Raw genomic sequence first — 27,287 nt, forward strand, 5'->3', positions numbered from 1 at the left:
GTTGTCGAGATCTTCTGTGCAGCGCAACTCAGTTTAATGTTTTTGCTTGATCTGTTTAAGAGTCATTTTAGTCCTTATACTCTCTCCTTACAATTCACGTATATTTTAACTGTTTCTATTCATTTCTCCAGGAGTAGTTTTTCATCCACTGCAGTAGGTGGCAGCAAAACCACGACACGTGTGATAACGCTGCACTGGAACGTAAACGAAAGGTTGTTACGTAAGGACGCAAATAAAGTTACGTTAGGACGCATGTCGCCTGCCCCAGCAAAATATGTGCAAGGGTTATTGATACAACTACTTGAATATTCTTCTCAATACACAGGTACCATCTGGATATATTTAATATAAAGATAATCGTTCCGACAAAACGTATAGCTGGCTTTTTAGTTAACCAAGGAACTGTTAACTTAGCAAGCTAACGTTATCTGGCTATATTAGGGTTGCTTGACAACACAGATGGTAACCAAAACAAGCTGAAGAAGACTGCGCTGATCTGCATCAAAAAATTGGTCAATCACAAATCGGGTTGTTGTTAGCCTGCAAGAAGTGCCAAGAGAGAGATGGTAGATGACAATAGACGAGGGGACGATGAACGGGGTCCTGGAGCAGCATATCAAATGTTCGTGGTTATGGAGGACCTGCTGGACAAATTGAAGCTTCTGGATTATGAAGAGGAAGTTCTGGCAAAGCACAACATGAAAGCTCTATCCAGGTTGGCAAGTAGCATCTAGCTAGCTATTATTGATGTTTAAAGTTTCCAAAGTGACATTACAGTTCAAACTGCTAGATATGACTGTCAAAAAATACATTGCAGTCAATTCTGGTAAGAGATTGTCAAGTAATACATTGTTCCCCCATATAGGCATTACTTTGCATCCAGTGCCTACATGCCATCAAATCCAGGGGAGCAATTCTTCATGTTTACCATAATCGCGTCTTGGCTCATCAATGCAGCAGGGAGACCCTTTGAGCAGCCTCAGGAGTATGACGACCCCAACGCCACTGTGTCCAACATTCTCTCACAGTTGAGAGCTTTTGTAAGCACAACTCAACATACTGTACACGTTGGTGTCCCCATTGTTGTCTACCGTTTTGAATTGCAGACAACAGGGGGGTTTGTTTATCAACAACCTGTATTTGTCATTTTTTCATTTCCATTGCATAATGTATCACATGACATTGCTGTGAAACTGCAAGGACCTATACTAAGCTAGATGGTCCAACTTTAGTATAAGACATATTTCAGACATTGCATCTTTGATCAAAATATTGCTCTCTCCTGACCCAGGGAGGACTGGTAGACTTTCCTCCCTCCAAACTAAAAGCTGGTTCAGGGGAACATGTTTGCTATGTGCTGGATCGGCTGGCTGAAGAGGCTCTGAAGGAGAGAGTGTTTTCCTGGAGAAGGTAAGTTAATGTCAATGATGTATATAAATTCTGGTTTGCTGATTATTACATTTTTTTTTATTGAACCTTTATTTTACTAGGTGAGTCAGTTAAGAACAAATTCTTATTTACAATGACGGCCTACCAAAAGGCAAAAGGCTTCCTGCGGGGACAGGGGCTGGCATAAAAATACAAATATAGGACTAAACACACATCATGACGAGAGATACCACAACACTACATAATGAGACCTAAGACAATAACATGGCAGGAACACAACATGACAACAACATGGCAGCAGCATAACATGGTAGCAGCACAAAACATGGCATAAACATTATTGGGCACAGACAACCGCACAATGGCAAAAAGGTAGAGACAACAATACATCACACGAAGCAGCCACAACTGTCAGTAACATGATTGACTGTTTGAATGAAGAGATTGAGATAAAACTGTCCAGTTTGAGTTTTTGTTGCAGCTCGTTCCAGTCGCTAGCTTGCAGCGAACTTAAAAGAGGAGCGGCCCAGGGATGTGTGTGCTTTGGGGACCTTTAACAAAATGTTACTGGCAGAATGGGTGTTGTATGTGCTATGTATTGGCCATTGAGAGGCTTTAAAAACAACCGGTCGGCGATATTGGCACTCCCCGGTAGGCGCAGTCCTCCATAGGAATTAATGTAATTCTACAGTATTTCAATTAAATGTTTCAAGAAAATAATTAAATGTATTTAAGTATTTTTTGTTGTTGTAGTGGGGACAGTAACATTACTAATCTAAAAAAAATAATACTTTAAGAAAGTTTTAATATGTACACTACCGGTCAAAAGTTTGGACACACCTACTCATTCAAGGGTTTTTCTTTATTTTTAGGATTTTCTACATTGTAGAATAATAGTGAAGACATCAAAACTAGGAAATAACACGTGGAATCGTGTAGTAACCCAAAAAAAATGTAACAAACCAAAATATATTTTATATTTCAGCTTTTTCAAATAGCCGCCCTTTGCCTTGATGACAACTTTGTTCACTCTTGGCATTCTCTCAACCAGCTTCATGAGGTAGTCACCTGGAATACATTTCATTTAACAGGTGTGCCTTCTTAAAAGTTAATTTGTTTAATTTCTTTCCTTAATGCCTTTAAGACAATCCGTTGTATTGTGACAAGGTAGGGGGAGTATACAGAAGATGGCCCTATTTGGTAAAATACCAAGTCCATATTATGGCAAGAACAGCTAAAATAAGCAAAGAGAAACGACAGTCCATCATTACTTTAAGACATGAAGGTCAGTAAATACAGAAAGTTTCAAGAACTTTGAAAGTTTTTTCAAATGCAGTCGCAAAAACCATCAAGCGCTATGATGAAACTGGCTCTCATGAGGACTGCCACATGAATGGAAGACCCAGAGTTACCTCTGCTGCAGAGGATAAGTTAATTAGAGTTCCCAGCCTCAGAAATGGCAAACCAAATATAATGCTTCACAAAGTTCAAGTAAAAGAGATATCTAGACATCACCTATTCAGAAGAGACTGCATGAATCAGGCCTTCATGGTCGAATTACCTCAAGAAAACACTACTAAAGGACACCAATAAAAAGAAGAGACTTGCTTGGGTCAAGAAACACGAGCAATGGACATTAGATGTATGGAAATGCGTCCTTTGGTCTGGAGTCCAAATTGGAGATTTTTGGTTCTAACCGCTGTGTCTTTGTGAGATGCAGTGTGGGTGAACGGATGATCTCCGTATGTTTATTTCCCACCGTAAATCAGGAGGAGGAGGTGTTATGGTGTGGGGGTGCTTTGCTGGTATCTTTGTCTGATTTTATATCGAATTCAAGGCACACTTAACTAGCATGGCTACCACAGCATTCTGCACTGATACGACATCCCATCTGGGTTGGGCTTAGTGGGACTCAGTTGTTTTTCAACAGGACAATGACCCAACATGCCTCCAGGCAGTGTAAGAGCTATTTTACCAAGATGGAGAGCGATGGAGTGCTGCATCAGATGACGCTGGTTGAGAGAATGCAAAGAATGTGCAAAGCTATAGAGGCAAAGTGAAGATATTTGAAGAATCTCAAATATCAAATATATTTTGATTTGTTTAACACTTTTTTTAGTTACTACATGATTTTGATGTCTTCACTATTAATCCACAATGTAAAAAAAATAAAGAAAAACCCTTGAATGAGTAGGTGTTCTAAAACTTAAACCGGTAGTGTATATTTGTATGTAAAGCTAACATATAATTTCAAAAGTATGCATGAATGTATCTGTAGTAGAATACATGTGGCAAAAAACGAATGTAGACATTAATAAATTCATTTCTATTTCTTCAAAAGTATTTTTTACAATGGTGGGGAAGTGCCAAGGTGGCCGGAATGGTGGCTTTAACAGTGCCCCCTATTAGTTATCTAGTTTATACAGTGCATTTGGGAAGTATTCAGACCTCTTGACTTTTTCCACATTTTCTTACATTACAGCCTTATTCTAAAATTTATGACAAAAAAAGTTATCCATCTACACACAATACCTCATAATGACAAAGAAAACAGGTTGTTAGATTTTCTTGCAAATATCACATTTACATAATTCATTCAATAATTAATAACAATAATAATTCAGAACCTTTACTCAGTACTTTGTTGAAGCACCTTTGGGAGCAATTACAGCCTCAAGTCTACTTGGGTATGAATTTACAAGCTTGGCACACCTGTATTTGGGGAGTTTCTCCCATTCTTCTCTGCAGACCCTCTCAAGCTCTGTGAGGTTGGATGGGGAGCGTCGCTGCACAGCTATTTTCAGGTCTCTCCAGAGATGTTCGATCGTTTTCAAGTCCGGGCTCTGGCTGGGCCACTCAAGGACATTCAGAGACTTGTTCCAAAGGCACTCCTGCGTTGTGCTGTCTATGTGCATTGGGTCGCTGTCCTATTGGAAGGTGAACGTTCGCCCCAGTTTGAGGTCCTGAGCGATCTGGAACAGGTTTTCATCAAGGATCTCTGTACTTTGCTCTGTTCATCTTTCCCTGGATCCGGACTTGTCTCCCAGTCCCTGATTATGAATAACATCCCCACAGCATGATGCTGCCACCACCGTGCTTCACTGAAGGGATGATGCCAGGTTTCCTCCAGATGTGACGCTTGGCATTCAGGCCAAGGAGTTAAATCTTGGTTTCATCAGACCAGAGAATCTTGTTTGTCATGGTTTGAGAGTCCTTTAGGTGCCTTTTGGCAAACTCCAAGCGGGCTGTCATTTTGTTTTTTTACTGAGGAGTTCTGCAGAGATGGTTGTCCTTCTGGAAGGCTTTCCCATCTCTTGGTCACTTTCCTGACCTAGGCCCTTCTCCCTCGATTGCTCAGTTAATTGTGTGGCCAGCTCTAGGAAGAGTCTTGGTGGTTCCAAACTTCTTCCATTTAAGAATGATGGAGGCCACTGTGTTCTTGGGGACCTTCAATGCTGCAGAAATGTTTTGTTACCCTTCCCCAGATCTTTTCCTTGACACAATCCTGTCTCAGAGCTCTATGGACAATTCCTTTTGACCTCATGCCTTGGTTTTTGCGCTGACATACACTGTCAACTGTAGGACCTTATATAGACAGATGTGTGCCTTTCCAAATCATGCATGTCCACTCAATTGATTTTACCACAGGTGGACTCCAATCAAGTAGAAACATCAAGGGTGATCAATGGAAATATACTGCTCAAAAAAATAAAGGGAACACTTAAACAACACAATGTAACTCCAAGTCAATCACACTTCTGTGAAATCAAACTGTCCACTTAGGAAGCAACACTGATTGACAATAAATTTCACATGCTGTTGTGCAAATGGAATAGACAACAGGTGGAAATTATAGGCAATTAGCAAGACACCCCCAATAAAGGAGTGGTTCTGCAGGGGGTGACCACAGGAACTGAGAAGCGGTCTATGCTTCCTGGCTGATGTTTTGGTCACTTTTGAATGCTGGTGGTGCTTTCACTCTAGTGGTAGTATAAGACGGAGTCTACAACCCACACAAGTGGCTCAGGTAGTGCAGCTCATCCAGGATGGCACATCAATGCGAGCTGTCGCAAGAAGGTTTGCTGTGTCTGTCAGCGTAGTGTCCAGAGCATGGAGGCGCTACCAGGAGACAGGCCAGTACATCAGGAGACGTGGAGGAGGCCTTAGGAGGGCAACAACCCAGCAGCAGGACCGCTACCTCCCCCTTTGTGCAAGGAGGAGCAGGTGGAGCACTGCCAGAGCCCTGCAAAATGACCTTCAGCAGGCCACAAATGTACATGTGTCTGCTCAAACGGTCAGAAACCGACTCCATGAGGGTGGTATGAGGGCCTGACGTCCACAGGTGGGGGTTGTGCTTACAGCCCAACACCGTGCAGGACGTTTGGCATTTGCCAGAGAACACCAAGATTGGCAAATTCGCCACTGGCGCCCTGTGCTCTTCACAGATGAAAGCAGGTTCACACTGAGCACATGTGACAGACGTGACAGAGTCTGGAGATGCCGTGCAGAACGTTCTGCTGCCTGCAACATCCTCCAGCATGACCGGTTTGACGTTGGGTCAGTCATGGTGTGGGGTGGCATTTCTTTGGTGGGCCGCACAGCCCTCCATGTGCTCGCCAGAGGTAGCCTGACTGCCATTAGGTACCGAGATGAGATCCTCAGACCCCTTGTGAGACCATATGCTGGTGTGGTTGGCCCTGGGTTCCTCCTAATGCAAGACAATGCTAGACCTCATGTGGCTGGAGTGTGTCAGCAGTTCCTGCAAGAGGAAGGCATTGATGCTATGGACTGGCCCACCCGTTCCCCAAACCTGAATCCAATTGAGCACATCTGGGACATCATGTCTCGCTCCATCCACCAACGCCACGTTGCACCACAGACTGTCCAGGAGTTGACGGATGCTTTAGTCCAGGTCTGGGAGGAGATCCCTCAGGAGACCATCCGCCACCTCATCAGGAGCATGCCCAGGCGTTGTAGTGAGGTCATACAGGCACATGGAGGACACACACACTACTGAGCCTCATTTTGACTTGTTTTAAGGACATTACATCAAAGTTGGATCAGCCTGTAGTGTGGTTTTCCACTTTAATTTTGAGTGTGACTCCAAATCCAGACCTCCATTGGTTAATAAATTTGATTTCCATTGATAATTTTTGTGTGATTTTGTTGTCAGCACATTCAACTATGTAAAGAAAAAAGTGTTTAATAAAAATATTTCATTCAGTTCTAGGATGTGTTATTTTAGTGTTCCCTTTATTTTTTTGAGCAGTGTAGTATGCACCTGAGCTCAATTTCGAGGCTCATAGCAAAGGGTCTGAATACTTATGTAAATAAAGTATTTCCGTTTTTTTTTTATATATAAATGTGTAAAAATGTTTAACATGTTTTTGCTTTGTCATTATAGGGTATTGTGTGTAGATTGACGAGGAAAAAAATATTACATTAATTTTAGAATAATGCTGTAACGTAACAAAATGTGGAAAAATGGAATGGGTCTAAATACTTTCAAACTACACTGTATATAAGTCATTGTTTAATGTAAGCCTTTTGTCCCCCTATGTTTGATCTACAAATCACCATTACCCACTAATTAACTTGTCATTTTGGCAGTTTGAAAGTGTTTGCGTTAGTTATGTGTCAAGATTTGTCTTTTAAAAATGTCTATAACAATTTCACCCCCGTCTCAAAGTCGAATGGATTTGACAGTTTTGAAGTTTCTATGGAGTGAGCTCCTCAGCTCTTCCCGTTTTGGCCATGCAGTGCGACTCGCTAAAGTGATTGCTGTCCTCGTTATGAAATGATCACCGTTACCTTGTATATCTAAACATGACCATATGCACTGATTGTTTCAAGCAAAACTACCAAAACTATTGCTGATGGTGACACTGAACAATCAAAATAAAATCTAATGTAAGCCCTGATCAGCATAGGCTATAGCCAGAAAGGATTTGTCTCTGGTGGCTTAGCCTACTTTTATTCCAGTAAAACACAGTTTTCAACAGCGCATTTAATAAAAGTAACCAAGCAAATTACATTGCTGTCACTCAACTAATAAATCCTAATATTAAGCAAGCCATTTTACAAGCCTTTCAAGAGGTCTAACAATGTGCACGTGTTGTGCCCTTGTAGGAAGCAATCACTCCCCCATTGCTGACTACAAATGATCTATAACTGGGCTAATAACTCACTAACTAGCAAAGGATATGAACAAATGTGCGCAAGTGGCTACATGCAGCTCTCGCTTTGATATCAAAACAGGTTCACCTACTCACAACCACTCATGCTGTAAACAACGTTCAGTTCAAAGTGAATGGCACAGATCCATATATGCCAGCAGACTCATATATGGCAATGGTCTATTTGTTTATCGGCCTTCTGCAGTTCTGATTGTTCATGCAGCACTGGTCTGTGTAGAGTACAGGCTGAGTAATGCCTGTCAATGCATTAGAATCCTACTCCGATGCCTTCTGCCTAAAACAACATATCTTGCATAGTTTGTTTTGGTATGTTCCTTTGAAAGTGGCTAATATTGCATTGATTTGATCACAATTCCCACAGTAAAGGGAAACATTGATAGTGTTAACTAAAGGGGAAAACTATAAAATTGATTTGAAGTTGGTTCTCTGCGCAGGCTGATAGTTCTTCTGTGAGGCAGTCCCGGGTAGCTGCATGCATACAGCTTAGGGGTGTCAAACTCAAATACCCAGTGGGCCAAAATGTAAAACCTGAACAAAGTCACAGGCCAACATTGAACAAATTAACCTTTTAATATGGACCCAAACAAGTTTTGCTTTAACATTGAATATGGAACAAGCATCGCTTATTACCATACAATATATAATTTAATAGTGGAGACATGCAAAATCGAATTTCAAATGAAAAAACACATCAATGGCATTCATTTATTAAATAAATAAAATTTAAATAAAAATTGTATGCCTCTTTTCTATTTGCAGCCTTCTGATTTAAATACCAAAATAAACTTTTTCCACTGGCTAATAATTTTACAAATAAAATGATAATAAATCAATCAACCATTCAAGCCCATGCCTTGTAGCAAGAAAAAGTGCATAAAGAAAACGTTAATTATTGCACACTGGTCTAATCTGATGTGCCCAAGCCAGATACCTGGCATCTCTTCTTGGATGCTAGTTCATCAATGTCTGGGCTCAAGCTCTGAGCTGAAGAAATCCTCAGTATCGAGCGAAGATGTTCATCAGTCAGACGTCTCCTGTGGGTTGTTTTGGTCATCTTCATCGAGGAGAAAAGTTGCTCGCATAGATAAGTGCTGCCGAACATGGAGAGCATCTGAGCAGCTTGGGTGCGGAGCTGAGGCATTGTGTCAGGGATGAACCGTGGAAACTGTGCGGCGCCCACAGCATCATACTTTGACTTCAGCGTGTCGTTGCACTGGAGTTCAATCAGCTCCATTTGGATGTTGGTTGGTGCATTTTCCACATCAACTGCGAAGGGATTACTAAGCAGTTCAAACTTGCATTTCTGGGCATCGAAGTCGGCAAATCGCCGGCTAAACTCAGCGGCGAGAACACTGAGTTTTTCAGCAAACTGTGCGCATGGGAACACGGGGTAGAGATCTGCGCTTTTATGGATTGGCAGCAGGGAAAATGGCAAGGGTTTCCTTGCAGCATCTGATTCTCCCACAGGCACAGTTTAGTTTTGAAGGCCCTCACTGCAGCGTACATGTCTGTGATGATGCGCCCCCGCCCCTGAAGCTGCAGGTTCAGCGCATCGAGATGGCTCGAGATGTCACAGAAAGGCCAGCTCACACAGGAACTTTTGCTCCCGGAGCTCTGCTGTATCCTTCCCTTTGGTTTCCAGGAATTGACATATTTCCTCACGCAGCTCGAAACATCTGTTCAGTACTTTTCCTCTGCTTAGCCATCTCACCTCTGTGTGATACGGGACGTCTGCATATTCCGAACCACACTCCTCCAGAAAAGATTTAAACTGGCGGTGATTTAGACCTTTGGCTCTTATAAAGTTAACTACCTGTGTTACTGTGGTCATAACATGTTCCATCTTTAGGGCTTTGGCACACAGTGCTTCCTGATGTATGATGCAGTGGTAAACAGTTAGCTCACCTGCACAGTTCTCTTCCCGCATCTTCTCCCGAACCATGCCCACCAGTCCACTCTTTTTACCGCACATCGCTGGCGCACCATCTGTCGTTAATCCAACGAGTTTATCCCACGGCAGCTTTATTTCAGTTACACATTTGGAAACCTCCTCAAAGATTTCCTTTCCTGTGGTTGTGCCATGCATTGATTTGAATCCTAATAGCTCCTCCGTAACACACAGATTTGAGTCCACTCCACGGATGAAGACTGACAGCTGAGCAGTATCAGATGCGTCGCAGCTCTCATCCACAGCGAGGGAGAACGCAACAAAATCTTTTCCCTTTTCCATCAGCTGGTCATACAGATTGGTGGCAAGATCACATGTGCGATCAGCTACTGTGTTCCTGCTCAGGCTCACGTTTGAAAATGCTTGTTTTTTCTCTGGGCATACGAGGTCACAAACCTTCATCATGCACTTTTTCATGAACTCTCCCTCATTAAAGGGCCGGGCTGATTTTGCGATCTCTGCTGCCACTATATAACTAGCCTTTACAGCAGCCTCGCTTTGTGATGTGGCTTTTTTAAACATATTATGTTGTGAAACCAAACTTCTTTTCATCTCCTCTACTTTCTGGCTCCTTTGAGTCATGTCCAGGTCCTTGTATTTGTCATGGTGTTTCGTTTCATAGTGTCGTCTAATGTTGTACTCCTTACTTACAGCCACATTGACTCCACAAACAAGACAAACAGGTTTGTCTTTTACATATGTAAACAGATATTCTGCCTCCCACTTGTCCAGAAAGCTCCTGTTTTCTGCCTTTTCTTTTCGCCATTTTTGGGAAGGGTTAGCTCGCTGACAGTTGTAGCGTCTATGTTGCTGTGACTACTGTCACAGAGGAGAGAGCGTTTCTGGGTCCTGTCCTGATTGGCGCACGAAAACAGCAGAGCATTATGGGATTCGTAGTATTAGTGGTGAATGCGCTGTATAATACCGGCGGGCCAGCTCTAGTAGTAATTTGGTATTGTCTCGCGGGCCAAATATAATTACCCCGCGGGCCAAATTTGGCCCACGGGCCAGAGTTTGACACCCATGGCTTAGAGGAAACATTGATTAGAACGTTAGCTAGCTACAGTGCACTGGATTTTAGCTAGGTATTTTTTTGTCAAACTTTAGGTGTGCTCACACTGCACTTTAGACCAGAGCTAAGAGCCTCCTTAGCTCCAGGGCTAAAATCTCCCTTAGCCCAGGGCTAGCTGGCTCTGCTCCAGAGCAGGGTTAACACTGACTTTTTGGGGTTAGCCCCAAAAACACGTTGCCAAAATAGCCAGTGGGGGTCAAGAACAATGCCTATAATGCTCACTGTCCAATCACAAAAGCAGCACTTTCACCTAATTTACATATGCTGGTGATGCCTGTGATGTGTTCTGTGAGTTATTTTGACAAGTAAATTCATACTATTTAATCCTTCCATCTGAGGACCAAAAAACAATATACTTTCATCAGTGCAAAAACATTGGTTGGTTGCTATGTCTATCAAAAATGGTTGCTATGCAGGCTGGCTAAAGTCTTCTCACTTAGCCAACTAAAACTACAAACTCTACAGCTGGAAATGCAGCAAACACTCCATTTTCCTCTGTTTTCATAGCTTTTCTATTGACATTTAATTGCATATATCCATGATAATAATATTGTTGCATGATTTTGCCTGAATCAGAAAAGTTGATGTCTCTTTTGTTCATAGCATTCTCTGTACAGGGGTGAGATCGAATTTCAAAGTTGAAATATTGTTTCCGATGTCGGACAGGCAGAAGGCAAGGTTTATTCAAACCATCACTGTTGGAAATCAAATGCTAGGCTAGAAGCATGAGGAAATAATGTGTTAATAAATGTGTTATTATTTATAGCATTGGTCACGAATCAGAGATAAAATGTTGGTTACATGTTGTGTTTGTCTGTTAGCCCAGGGTTTTGGAATAGAAGTGTGAATCCTTAGCCCAGGGCTATAGCTTAACCCAGGGTTACCAAATGCTTGTGTGAACACAAGCTGTTAGCCCAGGGCCAGTCTAGCCTGGGGCTAAGAACAATGTCAGTGTGAAAAGGCCTTTTACTAGCTATGGAAACATTACTCCACCAATGTCATCGTATTTTGAAGCTGTAATTTAGGCTAAATGGTCATTAGCCCCTGTTAAGTTTGACTGGGCACATCTTGCTCTGTGGTGCTTTCAAGACAAATGGGAACCCTGGGGGGGGAATGAGGTCAAATCACAACATCAGTGATATTCAGGTCGGACAGTTGGAGCTCTAGGGGGAATGAGGTCAAATCACAACATCAGTGATATTCAGGTCGGACAGTTGGAGCTCTAGGGGGGGATGAGGTCAAATCACAACATCAGTGATATTCAGATCGGACAGTTGGAGCTCTAGGGGGCGAATGAGGTCAAATCACAACATCAGTGATATTCAGATCAGACAGTTGGAGCTCTAGGGGGCGAATGAGGTCAAATCACAACATCAGTGATATTCAGGTCGGACAGTTGGAGCTCTAGAAAGACGCCCGAGTTCCCAACTTGGAATTCCAAGTTGTATGACCATTCAAAACTATTTTTCCCAGTCGGAGATCGTTAGTTGGATATCGTTTTATTCACAGTTCAAGGTTGTCTTGAACATACTGAAGTCGGAAGTCTGAGATTTCCAAGTTCCCAGTTGTTTTGAATGCAACATTAGTATGGCTGAGAGCCTCTTGAGAACATTTACAGTGCCTTGCGAAAGTATTCGGCCCCCTTGAACTTTGCGACCTTTGGCCACATTTCAGGCTTCAAACATAAAGATATAAAACTGTATTTTTTGGTGAAGAATCAACAACAAGTGGGACACAATCATGAAGTGGAACGACATTTATTGGATATTTCAAACTTTTTTAACAAATCAAAAACTGAAAAATTGGGCATGCAAAATTATTCAGCCCCTTTACTTTCAGTGCAGCAAACTCTCTCCAGAAGTTCAGTGAGGATCTCTGAATGATCCAATGTTGACCTAAATGACTAATGATGATAAATACAATCCACCTGTGTGTAATCAAGTCTCCGTATAAATGCACCTGCACTGTGATAGTCTCAGAGGTCCGTTAAAAGCGCAGAGAGCATCATGAAGAACAAGGAACACACCAGGCAGGTCCGAGATACTGTTGTGAAGAAGTTTAAAGCCGTATTTGGATACAAAAAGATTTCCCAAGCTTTAAACATCCCAAGGAGCACTGTGCAAGCGATAATATTGAAATGGAAGGAGTATCAGACCACTGCAAATCTACCAAGACCTGGCCGTCCCTCTAAACTTTCAGCTCATACAAGGAGAAGACTGATCAGAGATGCAGCCAAGAGGCCCATGATCACTCTGGATGAACTGCAGAGATCTACAGCTGAGGTGGGAGACTCTGTCCATAGGACAACAAACAGTCATATATTGCACAAATCTGGCCTTTATGGAAGAGTGGCAAGCAGAAAGCCATTTCTTAAAGATATCCATAAAAAGTTTTGTTTAAAGTTTGCCACAAGCCACCTGGGAGACACACCAAACATGTGGAAGAAGGTGCTCTGGTCAGATGAAACCAAAATTGAACGTTTTGGCAACAATGCAAAACGTTATGTTTGGCGTAAAAGCAACACAGCTCATCACCCTGAACACACCATCCCCACTGTCAAACATGGTGGTGGCAGCATCATGGTTTGGGCCTGCTTTTCTTCAGCAGGGACAGGGAAGATGGTTAAAATTGATGGGAAGATGGATGGAGCCAAATTACAGGACCATTCTGGAAGAAAACCTGATGGAGTCTGCAAAAGACCTGAGACTGGGACGGAGATTTGTCTTCCAACAAGACAATGATCCAAAACATAAAGCAAAATCTACAATGGAATGGTTCAAAAATAAACATATCCAGGTGTTAGAATGGCCAAGTCAAAGTCCAGACCTGAATCCAATCGAGAATCTGTGGAAAGAACTGAAAACTGCTGTTCACAAATGCTCTCCATCCAACCTCACTGAGCTCGAGCTGTTTTGCAAGGAGGAATGGGAAAAAAATTCAGTCTCTCGATGTGCAAAACTGATAGAGACATACCCCAAGCGACTTACAGCTGTAATCGCAGCAAAAGGTGGCGCTACAAAGTATTAACTTAAGGGGGCTGAATAATTTTGCACGCCCAATTTTTCCGTTTTTGATTTGTTAAAAAAGTTTAAAATATCCAATAAATGTCGTTCCACTTCATGATTGTGTCCCACTTGTTGTTGATTCTTCACAAAAAAATACAGTTTTATATCTTTATGTTTGAAGCCTGAAATGTGGCAAAAGGTTGCAAAGTTCAAGGGGGCCCGAATACTTTCGCAAGGCACTGTATAACAATGGTGTGATGTCACTTAGGTGCAACCAATGATAAAGTTGAACATAGCTGGCCTAGTGCAATCCCTATTCTCCTGTCTTTTCCCAGACCAAACTACCCTACAGAGGAGATGGAAGAAGAGTCTGTGATGGAGGATGATGCAGAGCTGACTCTCAGTAAAGTGGAAGAGGAGATGACAGTGGGTATCCCCATCGAAGTGTCTCCTGGTGATAGGCCTATTTGTATATATTGTACTCGTCACTTTTTAAAATATGTCTATTTAAAAAATCAATCCCTTAATAAAGGAGGAACCAGATGACTGTGAGGAAGAGAATGTCATGGATCTAGAGGCACTTAAATCAAGGACCAATCAAAGTGTGAGTTGCTGTTGCTGTAATGTTATGTTAATAGCTGGATACGAACAATGAACTGTAATGGTGTACATATTTACTGTTCTGTTTGGAGATTGTGGATACTTTGTTACTACACATACAGTAGATGTGCTGCTATATTGTCTTTTTCATGTGTGGTTAATGTAGGCTACTGCTGATTTCAAGTCCGATTTTTCATTTCTATGCAGTTCCCTGTCTGTAGATGTAGAAAGGCTAGTCACCAGTGGACTCAAACAAATATAAAATAAATGTTTATCTTTTTTTTTTAGCTCTTGCTCATTCCCTCATAGTGTACATACTAATCATTCCTAACGCTAACTCCTTCCCTCTCACAGGAGGCCAGATTGTCTTCAAAGCCAGACAATATACTGGAATCAAACATGGACGCTGCCGAGTGGAATCTAGAGGTCGAGCGGGTTCTCCCACAACTGAAGGTCACAATCAGAACAGACCACAAGGTAAAGATTGCTACAGCTGTCAATTCTGGCATTGCTCTCTCAAAATCAATGCAGGGTCGAGCAGTCGTCTAAAACATGAGTGTTTGTAACAAGACTATGTCCACTACTAGGACTGGAGGATCCACGTGGACCAAATGCATCAGCACAAAGACGGGATCAAATCATCTCTCAAGGAGGCCAAGGTGGACTTTAGTCCTTTACAGTTGGACTCAGTTGTCTCTGTCTAGGTTACATCACTTTGATAGCATCTAGACTAAACTACTGTTTAGTCTAAATTAAACTATAGTGCGTGGAAATAAGATGACGTTGCTAAAGTAGTAAAATATTTAGTAGGAAACAATTTTGCCAGCAATATCATGTCATCTAATTTACTTTAGACCGATGGATGGCAATGTTGTTATTAGCTAGCAAAATTAGTAGAAATAGCTGGAAATGCTAACGTTAGCTAGCTAAAATCTGGTGGTTTACCCTCAGTCTTAGCTAGCTAGCTAACGTTATACTGCATTTAAAGTCAATCTGATGACATCAAAATGTTTTCCCACTAATTATTTGACTCCTTTAGAATATCATTGTATTTCCAAGCCACTGTAATGCGCTTTTGATGATCTTTATCAGCGCTCATTGACGATGCATTGAATAGAATGCTTAGTCGGGCATTAGTCCATAACGAATGTTCAAAACAATATTGTGACAAAACATGCAACCCATGAATAAGCTACTTTATCTGAGTCTCACTGTCTGACAAGACTAGCACCTATCACACTGCCAACCTCTCATGTCATTCTATTACCTTAAAATTAGTATGTTAGTAATGTATTATAGAGCGAAAGCTGCTATGTGTACCTATTTGGTAGGGCTACCTAGACAAGCTGCAGGAGGAGATTGGTAAGACACTGGAGAAGGTGGGCAGCAGAGAGAAATACATCAACAACCAGCTGGAACACCTTATCCAGGACTACCGCAGCGCCCAGTCCAAACTCAGCGAGGTAAGCATCCATACAGTGGTGTAAAGTACTTAAGTAAAAATTATTTAAAGTACTACTTAAGTAGTTTTGGGGGGTATCTGTACTTTACTTCACTATTTACAGTCCCATTCAAAAGTTTGGAGACACCTACTCATTCAAGGGTTGTTTTTTATTTGTACTATTTTCTACATTGTAGAATCATAGGGAAGACATCAAAACTATGAAATAACACATATGGAATCATGTAGTAACCATATATTTTATAAGTAGCCACGCTTTTGGGTTGAGGTCGGGTGATTGTGTAGGCCAGGGAAACTGATACAGCACTCCATCACTCCTTCTTGGTCAAATAGTCCTTACACAGCCTGAAGGTGTGTTGGGTCATTGTCCTGTTGAAAAACAAATGATAGTCCCAATAAGCTCAAACCAGATAGAATGGCATATCACTGCAGAATGCTGTGGTAGCCATGCTGGTTAAGTGTGTCCCTTGAATTCTAAATAAATCACCAACAATGCACCCCCACACCATCACACTTCCTCCATGCTTCACAGTGGGAAATACACATGCGGAGATCATCCGTTCACCTACTCTGCGTTTCACAGACACGGCGGTTGGAATCAAAAATCTCAAATTTAGACTCATCAGACGCAAGGACAGATTTCCACCGGTCTAATGTCCATTGCTCGTGATTCTTAGCCCAAGCAAGTCTCTTCCTCTTGGTGTCCTATAGTAGTGTTTTTTTTTGCATCAATACGACCAGGAAGGCCTGATTCACTCTCCTCTAAACAGTTGACGTTGATGTGCCTGTTACTTGAATTCTGTGAAGCATTTATTTGGGCTGCAATTTCTGAGGCTGGTAAATCTGATGAACTTATCCTATGCAGCAGAGGTAACCCTGGGTCTTCCTTTCCTGTGGCGGTCCTCATGAGAGCCAGTTTCATCATAGCGCTTGATGATTGGTTGGTTACTTTGATGAATCTGAAATATAAAATATATTTTGGTTTGTTTAACACTTTTTTGGTTACTACATGATTCCATATGTGTTATTTCATAGTTTGGATGTCATCACTATTATTTTACAATGTAGAAAATAGTACAAATAAAGAAAAAACATTGAATGAGTACGTGTGTCCAAACTATTGACTAGTACTGTATATTTTGACAACTTTTTACTCCATACAGTTTCCCTGACAGCCAAAATTACTTGTTACATTTTGAATGTCTTAGCAGGACTGGATTGTGGTCAAATTCATGCAACTATCAAGAGAACATGTGGTCATCCCTACTGCCTCTGGCAGACTCACTAAACACAAATGCATCTTTTGTTAATAATATCTTAGTGTTGGAGTGTTCCCCTGGCGATCCAATACATTTTAAAAGCAAGAAAATGTGCTGTCTGCTTTGCCCCTTTACCCTTACCTACATGTACAGTGCATTAGGAAAGTATTCAGACCCCTTCACCTTTTCCATATTTTGTTACGTTAGTCTTATTGTTAAATGGATGAAATAAATAGGAATCCTCAGCAATCTACACACAATACCCCATAATGACAAAGCGAAAACTGATTTTTATACATTTTAGAAAATGTATTAAAAACACAAAAGAGATACCTTATTTAAATAAGTATTCAGACCCTTTGCTATGAGACTAAATTGAGCTCAGGTGCACCCTGTTTCTTTGAGATGTTTCTACAACTTGGAGTCTGCCTGTGGTAAATTCAATTGATCAGACATGATTTGGAAAGGCACACGTGACAGAGTGCAATGTGAGTGAGAGGCACTTCGGATTGTGCAGCACACTCAGCGAGAAGGGCACAACGCAGCACTCCGTAGCCGCGAAAGGCATGAATGGGATGCCGCCGTGAAATTCGAAGCATTATCAAGTGCTTGTCAAATTGTGAATGAGACGCTATTGGAGTGTGTACAGCCTGCGCAAAAAAAAAATAAGCAGAGCTCATGCCTTTTCAAGTGACTTTTTTCAAATCATCTTTAGAGTCTCATCATGCAGCCTTACAATGTATTAAACACCAAAACATATAGCCCAACGTTTGTAGAACAACTAAATGAATAACTCTAAGGATATAGGAGTACCTATTTCTTTATTGACCACTCAACACAGAATAGCAGCATGTGTGCACTCCCTCAAAACTCCCTCGTTTAGAGAAAATATTTATATTTTATTCAGCTTTGTTCAGTTGTTTTCTTCATACTATAAAATAATGCCACGGAATTATAAGCAAATATTCTTTGCTAAATGAACAAGTGTAGCCGTCAGCCATTTGGCATAGCCACACCAGGGCCTAACATAAGGACAACACAGAGTTTGATATTTTCTTCTGAAATAGACCAAATGTTCTCAAATATCATGCTTCTTTAGACCTGTCTAAAATAAATAATGGATTTATTGTGAAGGTGTAGGCTATATTACATTAACTTATTAGACTTTTTAAATGGCTTGTAGGCTGTGTGTGGAAGCCAGGAGATGCTAAATGTGTTTATGTTAATTAACGGTCAATTACCGTGAGACCGACAGGTATTTGCTTGACAATCACCGGCTGACAAAATTTCATGACCGCCACAGCCCTAGTCATAACCATGGAATGCGGTCTGACATGCCACTGCTTTCAGCCAATCAGCATTCAGGGCTCGAACCAACCGGTTTATAAAATAGAATATCCAATACCAGTATACAGTATTTTGTTGCTATGGTATGTGTTAGTCAGCAATGCAGAGGCACAACTAATTGGCTTATTTGGGGTGGGGGGACTAGCATACAGACATGTTGACCTTTTTGTATTCCAAGGCAAGGGAGTGCTACCAGCAGGGAAGTGGTGGAGTTACAGAGAGGACCAGAGTTCTGGCTGAGGTCAGTGACCACATCACCCACAGTAAACCACAGTATGCAGGTCATTCTCGTACCATGTTCTCATAACCCTAGCCAATCATTATCATAACATTCACACTATTGTAAAATAATATTCTCATTCACATTACGGTCATGTGGTTTTTGGACCTGTCATTCTTCCCAATTTGTTCACGTAATTATTTTTTCCATTGCTCCTGATAATTTTACACCAACATCATGATATAGTCCTTAATGGCCAAATATGTTATATTACCTATCTTTTATCCTCTGTAAATACGCTCATTTGTACGTCACTTAAATTATATAATGTTACCGTGTGGGACTGTGGGTCGGAGTGGGCGCCCTGAGCGGCTGCCCATGTTGCCTATACCTTTATATAAAAATGTATATATATATTTTGTACGTTGTTTGCAAACTGATATGTGGCACGTAATTAATGCCAAAATAACATGCAAAAAATACTACCTATCTCTTATCCTCTGTAGATACTTCTTAGTGCCATAGATGACAGATGAGTTTTGATGTCAACTATCTCAGTGCTGTCTCATTCTAATCTAGATCACAGAGGAGTTGGAGAAGGTGAAGCAGGAGATGGAGGAGAAGGGCAGCAGTATGTCTGATGGAGGTGAGTCTGTAAATGAAAACATACCAGACTGGGGAATCTACACAGCACTATAGCTTTAAGCCTTTTCCACTGCAAGCTGGACAAAAGGGGGGAGGGGACGTCACATCCTATTGTGTTACATACGTCATTAGGCTGGGCACCTTGCTGTGGCCTGGCCTCCGGCACACATGTCTACGGTGTCGGTATATGTTAGAATCTGGCCTACTGCCCTTTGACACCGCCTCTCTTTACCTTTCCCCGCTGTCATCCTCTGTCATTCAATACAATCGGAAAGTACCTCAAATGTATACTTTTTAAATTGCGCACTTTGCAAACCCATGCATTTTCTGGGGTCTTGATGGGTGAAGCAACAGTTCTTGATTTAATATGTATATAGTGACAGTTCTCTTATCATTGAATCTATTGAAGAAAGGTTATGAAATCAAGTTGTTAGATCATTAAAAACATGATTTATTTTGGAATCTATTCATGTGTAATGATCGTGACAAATTGTTTTTGAAAATGTTTGATATTATTACTTTTCTTACCCTTTGAGCTTTTTGAATTTACAGCCCCGGTGGTGAAAATCAAGCAGAGTCTGACCAAGCTCAAGCAGGAGATTGTTCAGATGGACATTCGGATTGGAGTGGTAGAGCACACACTACTGCAGGCCAAGCTAAAGGAGAAGTCCAACATGACTCGAGACATGCACGCCACCAATATCCCAGAGCCTGCCATCGGCGCATACTGAGATATAGAAAGTATGGCATTATCTATCATTAGGTTACCGAACTTTATATAGCGATACATTATGCCTGTGCAATGATATTATTTACATGGTATGGCACCTGCTATGAGAAGGCAAGCAGTGGGTTACATCCTGACTACAGCCAATATACCAAAGTCCTTAAATGATTCTAAACGGTCTGTTTAAGCAGACACATAGAGAGACATCTGTATTGTTCTGACTTCAACTGTCATGTGTTTCATATCATATTTGATTGCATTCGAAGGCTTTGTTGGCGTGGTTGAATTAATGTATTTACATACATTGGAATTATAAAATACAGATTTGAATGCCCATATGTTTTACATGCAGGGTTAAGTTTGCTAATTGCCATATTTGTAATGGAGATAATTAAACTGATATTTTTTTTTACAAATAAGAAGTTGTATAATATTACTGATGTGGATTTGATGGGGACATTTATTTTGACTTTTTGATCTGGTAAGGCTCATGAAATGTCTGGAAAGGTGAAATTAAACATGCATCCAGCCATTTGTAACGAAAATAATTGTACCACATAGAAAAGTGGAAATACTTACAAAGTCGGCTGAGATTGATTGCCAGCTATGTTTGCTATGTCAGGGTACATGATGAAACATTAATATAAAAATCCAAAAGTAACTTTGGAAATCATAACTTTTAAGTAGGTTCATTCAGAGGTGTTGGGTTAAATGCGGAAGACACAACCTGTTAGGGCCTACATAAAGCTGTCCCAACACTTTACCACTGCTACACCTGGCTATCAGCAGTGCCTTGTCTGGCAACGAAACAGTTCATTCAGCCTCACTTACTGCCTTTAAAAAAACATAGCTGATATGGCTGACTTGCTTAAACAAATGTGGTTTCTACTGACAATTGAGATGTACGAGCTATGGCATAAGGGAACGACAAGCGGATAAGAGGCAATCCGTAATTTCGATTAAGACAATGAGCGAGCTAGGACAGACATAGTATAACTATTTGTTCAGCACTTTTGAAATGTACAGCGACAGAATTCAGAACATGGGCCATCTTAAAGTGTTCTCCCTGTACACCAAGTCAGAACCGTAGGATAAATAAAGGGGATGTATAATCGGATAATGAATGCTTTTACAATTTTCAATGATTACATTTCTCAAAAACAGTTTATAGGCTACATGTGCACCACCAAGTCAGAACAGTAGGCTAAATTAAGAGGTGAAAATTGGAAAAATTATTAGGGTGATGCACATGGGCTACTAACAGCTTAATACACAACATACACATATTACTTTCTTAGCTACAGTATACATATCTGCCTGGTATATTACATAATTCATGCAGCAGCATACAAGACATTTTTGGACTGTGCTCACTTGAACAGGAAGGGGGCGCGGTGGTCCTTCGTGGGGAAATTTTGTCATCAAAGTCTGGCATTCTCTGGATTTACTGGGAACTCCAACAAAAAAAGTTGAATCATGATGACTTCATTGATCTTCAGGTCGTAGCTCTAGAAAGAGGCCCGAGTTCCCGATTTACAATTCCAAGTTGGATGAAAGTTCAAAACATATTTTCCCAGTCGTAGCTTTTTCCCCGAGTTCCCAGTTGTCTTGAACTCACAAAAGTCCAATTTTGCAGTTCCGATTTAACAGTTGTTTTGAGCGCGGCACAAATCATGTTTCATTGATGGCATGGCCAGCTTCAATGTATAGCTAATATGATTGCTTTGCAAACCACTCGTTGTGGAATTTGCGATTTCCAACTTGTTGTGTAATGTGTATGTCCAATGGCTGATGATCACCGATATGTTTTATCTATAATTTATTTTAATTATTTATCTTCATATGACAAGGTTTGAAAAGGATTTGCCAGTAGATTGTTGAGTTGATTCATGATGATGACTGCTAGCTAAAATTTTGATGATGTATGATGTATGTATGATCAGTCCAATCAAAGCTACTCTGTAGATATAACGTGATTTGATTCCATTTTATCTGTGTCAAATAACCTGGAGCCTTCTATGAGGGGCACTTCTAATTTAACTCTTAAGGCAGCACCCAAGGGGCTAGAATTTTAGAGCAACCCTATAGAATTGGAGGTGACGTAGTATTCCCTTGAGTAACAGAACACTCAGCCAATCACAGCGCAATGCTCCTATTTTCTGCTGGCCTGCCCCGCCACCGCAGAAAGCACTGAGCTGGCTGAAACACCTGCATTTTGGATCTGCCTTACTCAGGAAAACAAAAAAGAGACCATATTTGTATGCGGCTTTATTAACTCTGACAATGGCGGTTCTAGCTTGTATGGCTCCCTCAGTCTCCCCGCCCCCCAAAAAATAACACCATTCTGCACTAACTGTAATTTTTATTCAGACATTTGGAACAACACAAATAAATAATCATAACATTTAAAGCTATATAAATGTAAAAAATAAATACAAAAATAAGACTCCTAAATATCAAAAAGTAACAAAGACAAATAGAAACAAATTTGTGTTGATTTGGCACTCGAGCATCAATACATTACCCATCCCCCAACACAGTCAACCAAGAGTCACGACTAAAACAATTTATGTTGTTTGTGTGCAGACTGGTTTTATATTATTCTTAACGATTTCGCACAAACCAGAAAAAAATGCAACAATATGTCTTTGAAACTATATATTCACAGTATTATGAATGAATTGTGGTTTATTTGGTAGCATTTCGTAGTGTGACATTTTACTAATTGCTAGTACTGTACAATGTTAGAGGTGTGCTATTTGATAGATTCCCCCTCTCCCCCTACCTCGGGCTTCCAGTGGGGAGACCTGAGGTCAACCTACCCCCGCCCCGCTCCTCATCTCGTACTTCTGAGTGGGAGACCTTCCCAGGCAGTAGCCTGCCTAGCTCACAAACTAGAATCAGGGCGCCCACCCTGACAAGGTTAATTGACCCACAGTCCCACACATTGACATGATATCATTAACGTGATGTGCAAATGATTGATAGAAAACCGATCTCACAAATGTCACCATTACGATTTTTTTGTGCAGGCGCCCTGGAAATCGGAGTGGTGACATTTGCCCGATTGGTTTTCTATCACTCATTTGCATTAATGGTCAATTACCGTGAGACCGACAGTTATTTGCTTGACAATCACCGGCTGACAAAATTTCATGACCGCCACAGCCCTAGTCATAACCATGGTATATGGTCTGATATGACACTGCTTTCAGACAATCAGCATTCAAGGCTCGAACCACCCGGTTTATAAAATAGAATATCCAATACCAGTATACAGTATTTTGTTGCTGTGGTATGTGTTAGTCAGCAATGCAGAGGCACAACTAATTGGCTTATTTGGGGTGGGGGGACAAGCATACAGACATGTTGACCTTTTTGTATTCCAAGGCAAGGGAGTGCTACCAGCAGGGAAGTGGTGGAGTTACAGAGAGGACCAGAGTTCTGGCTGAGGTCAGTGACCACATCACCCACAGTAAACCACAGTATGCAGGTCATTCTCGTACCATGTTCTCATAACCCTAGCCAATCATTATCATAATATTCACACTATTCTAAAAATAATATTCTCATTCACATTACGGTCATGTGGTTTTTGGACCTGTCATTCTTTCCCAATTTGTTCACGTGATTATTTTTTCCATTGCTCCTGATAATTTGACACCAACATAGGGTTTGGTCCTTTGCCCAAAGCCAAGAGTGGTAACCAGTTTCTCTTAATCATAATGTGTGCTACCACTCGTTTCCCTGAGTCCATTCCACTGAGGAAAATCACGGGTCCCAGTATTGTTAAGGTACTGGTGAAATAATTTTCAACGTTTGGACTTTCGCAGGTAGTGCAGTCGAACCAAGGATCAAATTTCATGTTAAAGGTCTTCCAGCAAGTGCTACAACAGTTTGGTGTAACCCATTGCCCCTCTAGTGCCTTCCACCCAGAGTTTCTGTGTGCCACTGCCTGTATCACTTTATCAGAAGCATTTGATCAATGACGTCTGAAGCTTTGTTTCGTCAAACAACCGCCTGATGGGTTTAGTATTGTTTTGGTAGGAGACAAAAAAGCTCTGCTGCGCACGCGGTATAGGGTGTGGTACATCATCTATAATCATTTGGCTGCGCTAAATAATTTTGACCAGCAGGTGCCACTGTGTTGATCAAAGCCTTGAGTAATGAATCTATATTTTCAACACAGTTGGCTGGAAAACCTCAATGCTTCCATCACTAGTTTAAACTCAAGGTGCTCCAGGTGTGCATATTTTTGTTCTTTACTCTCTTCATTAGTGATGGGACGATTGATTCTGGAGCTCTGATACAGTTTTCAAAGCTCTACTGATCCTACACAATGTACCGATGCTTGTTTCAAAGTAACATCACGTGATCAATTACGTCTGAAGCTTCATTTGATGACTCGGTTTTTCAAACCATGAGTTGCACAATGCAAGATCCCACTAATTTCACCTTGCTGCTTTCTTAGATTTTTTGAATTGCTTTCAAACACCAACCTCTACTGGACACCGTACTTACAATGTAATTAGGATTTTTTTCATGTAACGTCGTCTAATTAACTAAACCTGAATGGTAGCTCAGCAGGTGGAGTCGGGGATCTCGGGCACCAGAAAACTCAGACAGGGAATGGGGTGGAATCCTGGCAAAGGCATATTATTTAGAAAGTCATTGTGACACCACACTTTTTTTGAGTAAAGTATAAGCTTCTGTCTTAAGCAACCTAAATAATACCATAGATTCCGTTTTTGACAGCAAAAAAAAGGGAAGCATGGTGGACGGTGTGAACCTGCAATGATAACTGATTGTAGGCTATGAAGCCTTGCAACAAACCGCTGCGCCATGGAGGATTGATGAAAAGTGTGGAAAAAACATATATAGTCACTATTGTGCATTGTGTTAAAAGCTCAGCATAATGAACTGTTTTTCAGCACAATTTGGTGAAAGTCCCAAAGGCTTCGGTTTCCCATCACTACTCTTCCTTCACACTTCATCTTCATCAGATATGGAGTCCTTTTTGCTAAATAATATTTGATAGCCTATAGTTCTAATCTATTATAATGATGTATGTTACAAATCTGTTATCTAATTTGTTGAATAATGAAATTCAAGTCAGTGGATGTGTCCGAATACCCATACTTGCGTCCTAAACAGTAGGCTGTTTGAGTATGTGAAAAAATGAAGTCTAATAGTCTTGTTAATCAGGCCTTTTGATTAGAACATCGGGATCATTTTAGTTTTGTAGGCTATTTAATTATTTAATTTATGGATCAAGCCATAGCAGTCATTCTGATCTCGTTCCCAATGATCAGTGCTTTGGTTTATTACACTGAACAAAATATAAACACAACATGTAAATTGTTTGTTCCATGTTTCATGAGCTGAAATAAAATATCCCAGAAGATTTTCATACGCACAAAAAGCTTATATCTCTCAAATGTTGTGCACAAATGCACAAATGCAAAGTTGCTAAGGAGCTACTAGAGAGAGATACCGTGACAAGAACTTGAGGCCCATCGTTGTGCCATTCATCCTCTATCATCACCTCATGTTTTAGCATGTTCATGTTTTTTTGTGCAATTGCCTTTTCATTTGAACATTTGAAAAATGTTCTAAGCTATTTGATTGATTTATATACACTATATATACACCCCATCTCCATAGACAAATATCAGCAGTAGAATGGCCTTACTGAAGAGCTCACTTTCAACGTGGCACCATCACGTCAGTTTGTAAAATTTCTGCCCTGCTTGAGCTGACCCAGTCAACTGTAAGTGCTGTTATTGTGAAGTGGAAACGTCTAGGAGCAACAACTGCTCAGCCGCGAAGTGGTAGGCCACACAAGCTCACAGAACAGGGCCACTGAGTGCTGAAGCGCGTTGAGTGTAAAACTGGTCTGTCCTCATTTGCAATACTCACACCAAGTTCCAAACTGCCTCTGGAAACAATGTCAACACAATAACTGTTTGTCGGGAGCTTCATGGTTTCCATGGCCGAGCAGCCACACACAAGCCTAAGATCACAATGTGCAAGGCCAAGCGTCGGCTGGAGTGGTGTAAAGCTCGCTGCCATTGGACTCTGGAGCAGTGGAAATGTGTTCTCTGGAGTGAGGAATAACGCTTCACCATCTGGCAGTCCAAAGGATGAATCTGGGTTTGGAGGATGCCAGGAGAACGCTACCTGCCAGAATGCATAGTGCCAACTATGAAGTTTAGTGGAGGAGGAATTTATTTCACCTTTATTTAACCAGGTAGGCTACTTGAGAACAAGTTCTCATTTACAACTGTGACCTGGCCAAGATAAAGGAAAGCAGTGCGACACAGACAACATCACAGTTACACATGGAATAAACAAACATACAGTCAATAACACAATAGAAGAAGTCTATATACAATATGTGCAAATGAGGTAAGATAAGGGAGGTAAGGCAATAAATAGGACATACTGTCTAAATAATTACAATTTAGCAATTAATCACTGGAGTGATAGATGTGCAGAAGATGAATGTGCAAGTAAAGATACTGGGGTGAAAAATAAATAAATAACAGTATGGGGATGAGGCAGTTGGATAAGCAATTTACAGATGGGCAATGTACAAGTGCAGTGATCTGTGAGCTGCTCTGACAGCTGGTACTTATAGTTAGTGAGGGAGATATGAGTCTCCAGCTTCAGTGATATTTGCAGTTCGTCAATCCAGTCATTGGCAGCAGAGAACTGGAAGGAAAGGTGGCCAAATGAGGAATTGGCTTTGGGTGTGACCAGTGAAATATACCTGCTGGAGCGCGTGCTATGGGTGGGTGTTGCTATGGTGACCAGTGAGCTAGCAAAGACTTATAGATGACCTGGAGCCAGTGGGTTTGGCGACGAATATGAAGTGAGGGCCAGCCAACGAAAGCATACAGGTCGCAGTGGTGGGTAGTATATGGGGCTTTGGTGACAAAACAGATGGCACTGTGATACACTACACCCAATTTGCTGAGTACAGTGTTGGAGGCTATTTTGTAAATGACATCGCCGAAGTCAAGGATTGGTAGGATAGTCGGTTTCACGAGGGTATGTTTGGCAGCATGAGTGAAGGAGGCTTTGTTGCGAAATAGGAAGCCGATTCTAGATTTAATTTTGGATTGGAGATGCTTAATGTGAGTCTGGAAGGAGAGTTTACAGTCCAACCAGACACCTAGGTATTTGTAGTTTCCACATATTCTAAGTCAGAACCGTCCAGAGTAGTGATGCTGGCCTGGTGGGCAGGTGTGGTAGCAATCGGTTGAAGAGCATGCATTTAGTTTGACTTGCATTTAAGAGCAGTTGGAGGCCACAGAAGGAGAGTTGTATGGCAGTGTCTATAGAAGTATACAGAAGTATACAGAATGGTGTCGTCTGCGTAGAGGTTTATCAGAGAATCACCAGCAGCAAGAG

At 41.2% G+C, this 27,287-nt stretch overlaps 1 protein-coding gene across 1 annotated transcript; it reads left to right on the forward strand.

The window, feature by feature from the left end:
• Positions 1-229: 229 nt before the first annotated feature.
• On the forward strand, positions 230-20,290 carry ift57 (intraflagellar transport 57 homolog (Chlamydomonas)). The gene is made up of 11 exons (XM_024435011.2): positions 230-715; positions 866-1,040; positions 1,292-1,410; positions 13,947-14,037; positions 14,144-14,215; positions 14,566-14,688; positions 14,799-14,870; positions 15,543-15,674; positions 18,458-18,520; positions 19,079-19,145; positions 19,697-20,290. Exons 1-11 carry the CDS (start codon positions 564-566, stop codon positions 19,873-19,875), a joined length of 1,245 nt encoding a protein of 414 aa, XP_024290779.1. The 5' UTR covers positions 230-563; the 3' UTR covers positions 19,876-20,290.
• The last annotated feature ends 6,997 nt before the right edge of the window (positions 20,291-27,287 follow it).

Source organism: Oncorhynchus tshawytscha, linkage group LG10, assembly GCF_018296145.1.
Source record: "Oncorhynchus tshawytscha isolate Ot180627B linkage group LG10, Otsh_v2.0, whole genome shotgun sequence".
Taxonomy (NCBI): Eukaryota; Metazoa; Chordata; class Actinopteri; order Salmoniformes; family Salmonidae; genus Oncorhynchus; species Oncorhynchus tshawytscha.